The sequence below is a fragment of the Orbicella franksi genome, chromosome 11, assembly GCF_964199315.1.
Source record: "Orbicella franksi chromosome 11, jaOrbFran1.1, whole genome shotgun sequence".
Taxonomy (NCBI): Eukaryota; Metazoa; Cnidaria; class Anthozoa; order Scleractinia; family Merulinidae; genus Orbicella; species Orbicella franksi.
The window spans coordinates 4,473,011-4,476,694 of record NC_138155.1 but is presented as its reverse complement, the minus strand read 5'-3'; the positions used below and the strand labels follow the sequence as shown (position 1 = coordinate 4,476,694).

At 38.4% G+C, this 3,684-nt stretch overlaps 1 protein-coding gene across 1 annotated transcript; it reads right to left on the bottom strand.

Annotated features, from left to right (window-relative positions):
* Window positions 1–1,003: 1,003 nt before the first annotated feature.
* LOC145502714 (transmembrane reductase CYB561D2-like) lies at window positions 1,004–3,684 on the bottom strand. Its single transcript, XM_081482074.1, has 3 exons — window positions 3,014–3,684; window positions 2,770–2,807; window positions 1,004–1,994 (listed from the first exon to the last, which is right to left on the bottom strand). Exons 1-3 carry the CDS (start codon window positions 3,201–3,203, stop codon window positions 1,485–1,487), a joined length of 738 nt encoding a protein of 245 aa, XP_081338200.1. The 5' UTR covers window positions 3,204–3,684; the 3' UTR covers window positions 1,004–1,484.

Here is a 3,684-nt window from a genome sequence, read left to right as displayed (position 1 = left end):
TGAGGACTCGTAGACTTGATTTAAACACTTTATTTCTTAACTGCAAGAATAACAATTATATTAACATTTACTTTTTGACTGAAATGAGTTACTGAAAAGTTAGGTTATAGAGTAATAGACATCAAATACATGATATAAACATCAATCCTTTTATACTAACACTACAAACGTCCAGAATTGACGCCCTCAACATCTTTGATACAAAGATTCCTTTGATATTGAGATCTACGACTGGCTTAAGCTTTCAAACTTAACAGTGCTTGAATGTTAATAATTTCTTTCAAAAGTTGTAAGCAACATACCATAACACTTGTTTTGAATTTCCTATTGGATGCTATGACTGTTTGTTCAAAGATTTTGCTCCCGATTATTTGACAAAGTCTTTTAGACATTGCTTTGTACAACATGCTAATATAATGTGGCAGCTTTTCATATAAATTAGATGATATCAATTTAATTGACAAACCTTATTTACCATTTCAAATTAAAGTAGGTAGAGTTTTGAATACAAACTTTTCTAAAAATAAAAATCGGCAAGTTAATTCAATGATGGATTTTTCATTACTCTTGTTTTTAAAATTTCATATATAGCCCTTAGATGTCAAATTAACTACAGTCGAACCTCCATTAAGCGGCCCCCTAGCCTATTAAGCAGTCAACCTTTATTTGGGGGTCAGCGGCCAAAGTCCCAGAAAAATTTGTCAGAACATACACCGTAACAAAAACCTCTATTCAATGGCCACTTCTATTAAGCAGCCATGTGTCTCATCATCAAGAGTGGTTGCTTCATAGAGGTTCGCCTGTGTAATATTAAAAGCTCTCTCAAACATAACTCCAAATATACTTTGAAGAATCAGTCATGCTAAGCTGACTGGATTTTAGAAGTTTATGGTATCTGAGGACACACTGTGTAGTTCCAGAACATGTTCATACCTCCCCCACAGATTGAGAAGGGATTTTTCCACCCCTCTGGAAACTCCCTCCTCTGGAGGGAGTATGGATATTTTCTGGAATTGCACATTATGTTGAATAAAGCATCAACTGAAATCTTGGAAAAATATCCGAGTTCCAAATGGTATTTGCATCCATGACTCTCTATGATCTAGCTGGATGCTCTAACCACTGAGGTACTGGAGACTGTATGGTGAGCAAGGGTGAAATATGGGCCTTTGACTGGAACCTTATTGCGTGGTCACATAGCCAAATAATGACTTGGCACATATGAAGTCATAACTGCATCACACAGTCAAAATGAGGCATATCAAAGATGTTACCGACCACCCTCCTTTAGTTGATGCTATTTCTGTCATTTAATAAATTACTTAATAATTTATGTTACTCACTTTAGAGGGTGCACGCTGTGTGTTTAAGAATATTTTAAAATACATGAAAAATTCCTGTGGGTACTAGAATAGATAAGCATGTTGTCTACCTGAGAAACATATATTTTGTGACCGTGAAAAGTCAAAGCCAACTATAATAAATTATGTTCCAGGCAGTCTCTTTAAGCCATACTCAGTGTAAACTTGTCCAATAATAACACCAGCCAGACAAAGCGCTGATAAAACGCTACCACCTTGAACATACACACTAACATTTTTCACAAACCAATTGGAGTAAAAACCAAGGCAAAGAGTGATACATGCAACAATATATACCAGAGAACCACATACAGCATGCAGCTGTTTCAATTGGCTAGGTTTCAATCTGCTGGCGAGCGGCAGCTTGGAGTACAAAACTCCAACACCCTGCAGAGATTGCAGACAGATGAGAATCACGGTACAGAACCCCAGGCTCCCATGCCAGCTTTGAAAATGAGCTTTGTTGTGAATATTCTTATTGTAGTAAATTGCTGCAAAACCTCCCAGTGCAGTGACCACAGCTGAGGTTTGTAGTATCCAGTGCATTTTGACCTTGGTGGCTCGAGGTGCTGAGGAGATGAGGGAACTTTGCGGTGAAAACATCAGGATAGCTTCAACCATAAGGAAACCAAACTGTGTGAAGAGAAATCAATTTTTGCTACAGAATATTCAATGCTATGTCATAATATCCAATGCTATGTCATCATGTACCACTGATGATGGCCGTACGGTGCTATGTTCAAGTCAAATTTTCCCCCAGGGATAGGGGGCAAACATACCGTCAGGCTTTTGACACTTGAAAAATTACAACCAATAATATATTAATTTCTCCTTTTAGTTCTATACATACAGCTGTTGTTGCCTTTTCCCCAGGGTCAACTGATTGATCTGTGCAATGCCTTTGTGTTTTCATGAGCCCAGATGTAAACACTTGAGAGAGTGTGGAAGAATTTGATACTTAAATATGCAACACTTGCCAAATAAGTTACAAAAAATATTTTAATATCAAAATCACGTCCCTTGTTTTCATTCTTCCCTTCCCCTTGGCAGCCATGATTGGGAAACCAGCTCCTTAGCTGAGCTGGCAGGAATTCCACCCAGAAGAGTTCTTGTATATCTTTTCAAGCACCCTTTACCAATATTTTTTTTCAAAAGAGCGCACACCTTGCTGACTAAAAACATGATTCTCATCATCTGTCAGCTTGACAATGTATTAACGTCAAGTGGAGAATTCAGATTTTGGTCGCTATTAGGAATTACACTGAGTTGAAGCTGAATTATTTATAAATGATGCTAAAATTTATCAGCATTTGTTAGACAAGGATGTCTTTCAAGACAAGGAATTGTTCATCTCTGCCTGGTTGTTTCTTATCTCGTGTATCAGGTATTTAGTTAGATATTTACTTACACTAAAGGCCATTAGAGTTGGGTGCCATGAAAACAGACCTGAATATAAACGAAAAAACACGAAAACAGTTTATCAGTAATGAGGCTCAACTTATCGGGAAATAAAGTATCTCTAGACACCTGGTAGCCTGACATTAGGGAACTCAAGAGAATTTCTAAAATGAATGAAATCTATGAAAACATTGCAAGGTGCTTTCCCAAAGCTGAAAGGGTTAATAATTGACAGATTTCAAGGCACAACTTACTTGATCCAGGTTGAGCGAGCCAGACAACAAGAACAGGAAGTCCTATAGCGACAATATGAACCATCTTGAAGACAACACTCCCTCGATCGTTCGTTCTTTTCTCGGGAACAAAATCTTCTGTTTCTGCGATCAACTCTTCTTTCATAGCTATACTTAGTAACCGGGCCTTTTGTAAGCTCAAAATTTCCATAGATGCTTTTCGCGCGTATAGATCCGGTACTGCACAGGTGCAGTCAAGTGCGGAGCGAGACCTTGGCCTTGGAATGGTTATTCTTTCAAGGTCGCTTTACAAGCTGCCAAGAAGTTAATTTATAGCAATACCCAGCTGTTGTCTTCAGAACCCAGGAGTAGCTTGACAGCCCTTGCTGACTGCGGATCCACAGGATTTTCCCCCACCCCACCCCAGCCCTTTCCCACCCGGAGGTACACTAGAATAGCTGAGAATAGCTTAGAATGGTACCGTTTGACCAGCGTGCAGGAAATCCAAACTTTCCGTTCGAAAAAACGCTTTAATTTGTCTTCGAAAAACTTATTACAACTTTCTGACTTGAGAAGAAGCGGGAAACCCTCAACAGTATGCAAAATACAGTTGACAAAAAACTGGTCCCTTGACGATTATGTAATCGCGGTTGTGAAACTAATTAATATAATATTAGGGTTAGAATTTTAGG